The sequence below is a fragment of the Austrofundulus limnaeus genome, unplaced genomic scaffold (genome assembly GCF_001266775.1).
Source record: "Austrofundulus limnaeus strain Quisiro unplaced genomic scaffold, Austrofundulus_limnaeus-1.0 Scaffold2241, whole genome shotgun sequence".
NCBI lineage: Eukaryota > Metazoa > Chordata > Actinopteri > Cyprinodontiformes > Rivulidae > Austrofundulus > Austrofundulus limnaeus.
Window position 1 is genome coordinate 5,109 of NW_013954643.1, and position 1,798 is coordinate 6,906.

General features: G+C 42.0%; 1 protein-coding gene across 1 annotated transcript in view; it reads right to left on the minus strand.

The window, feature by feature from the left end:
- Positions 1-258: 258 nt before the first annotated feature.
- Positions 259-1,798, minus strand: part of mier2 (mesoderm induction early response 1, family member 2) — a gene marked incomplete at its 5' end in the record, with an annotated part of 20,582 nt that continues 19,042 nt past the window's right edge. The window contains 1 exon segment of the mRNA XM_014034698.1: positions 259-1,314. Within this exon segment, the coding sequence (XP_013890152.1) occupies positions 932-1,314 (383 nt within the window). The 3' untranslated portion in view covers positions 259-931.

Here is a 1,798-nt window from a genome sequence, read left to right on the forward strand (position 1 = left end):
GTAAAATTTTATTTTAAAATATGGTAAAGAAGTTGGTAATAAAAAACTGTATTTTAAATAAACGTTACAAATGTGTTCATTCCTACAAAGCTGTCAAATGTTTTTATAATTTTATTTTTTATATTTACAAAATACATAAAATTATAAATGTTACTAATTGAGATTAAATAATGTTTTATGTAATTTTTGCTGCAATGAGACGTAAAATAAAATGCAGTTACAAGTACTGATATTGGAGCAAAATCCAATTACTAATGTTTTTATTTATTTTTATGTATTTTTTTTAATAATAGTGCATTTTGTGAAGTTCTAACATGAAAAAAACAACTGAAGGCATGTGACATAAAACATTTCACCATAACAGGGCAGCACGTGGTCACGCAAACATGCAACATCTGTAGACTAGACCGTCTCATTTCACAGCCGTCTGTGCAGCCTACACTGGCAGCCTATGTAGGGTGTGGCCAATGTGGGCTGCAACCTCTGTGGGACACATCATCTTGTGGCCGTGCATTAACTTTTTATCCAATGCCATCGGACAGGCTCCGTACTCTTCAGGTAAAAAAAACGTGAGGAAAGAAACAAACAAAAAAAATTAAAAAACAATTCCCAGTACCTGACACCTTTCTTAGAATTTAAATCTGAATTAGTTGTGATTCTCAGCTGCGTTTAAGACAAACTGGACAGCAGCTTTCAGCAAACCGCACTGTGCTTTAAGTTTTTCTTTCTGATCTGCGAACTGATCAGTTGTAGGTAATTAACTAATCAATGCCTGAAAGTAAAATGCTYGTTGTTGCTGGATGGAGGTTTTAAATCGGAGTTGACGGTGAAACCACAACCAACACATTAGGCCCAGCACCCAAACCCCCTTTCCATAAAGCCAATTACAAAATGTAGCGCCCAGTTTGTGTCGGCGAGGATGCTGCACAGGTTAGGGGTGCAGCAGGCTGCCAAACGCCTGCAAGTGTGATGAGAGGACAGCGGATGAGGAAGGTGAGGTGGAAGGCAGGCCGAACTCCACCTGAGTCCCACCGCCTGCTGGATCACAGTCAGAGCCCTCAGAGACAAAAGGTCCACCTCGCATGTGGAGCTGGTACAAGCAGGAGTTCAGGAGGCCGTAGTCGTGGTGGTGACGGGGCGGCGAGGCCCAGTCAGGGCTCTGTGCCGATGACTGGTACTGGAGCCGGGCTGGACCGCTGTCAGAGCCGGGATCCTGCGGGTCGTCCACGGGCCGGAGAGAGAACGGACACTCAAAGAGCTGCTGAGGGCACTCGTCACCACACAGCTCTGACAGACTCATCAGCAGCTCACCGTCTGCGCAAACAGGAGAGTTCACAATGACATCATGTACAGTACCTGTTCACAATGACATCATGTACAGTACCTGTTCAATGACATCATGTACAGTACCTGTTCAATGACATCATGTACAGTACCTGTTCAATGACATCATGTACAGTACCTGTTCACAATGACATCATGTACAGTACCTGTTCAATGACATCATGTACAGTACCTGTTCCAAGTTCTACTGAAGATCCTCCCAAGATCAGTCCAATCAAATTAATGTTAGAAACCAGAAATATGGGCTTTTCTTAGATCCATTCTATGTTGGGACTGAGTTGGCCACTAAATGTGTATATATGTATATGTATGTATATATTTTATTATTAAATTCTACTCATAAAACTTACTGAGTACTAGTCAGTGAGGCTATCATTATTGTCAGAGTTGCACATAAGTGGTGCGCAGGTGCACATGCACGGTCAAAAAAAGAAAAAGCGCACCAGATGGAATG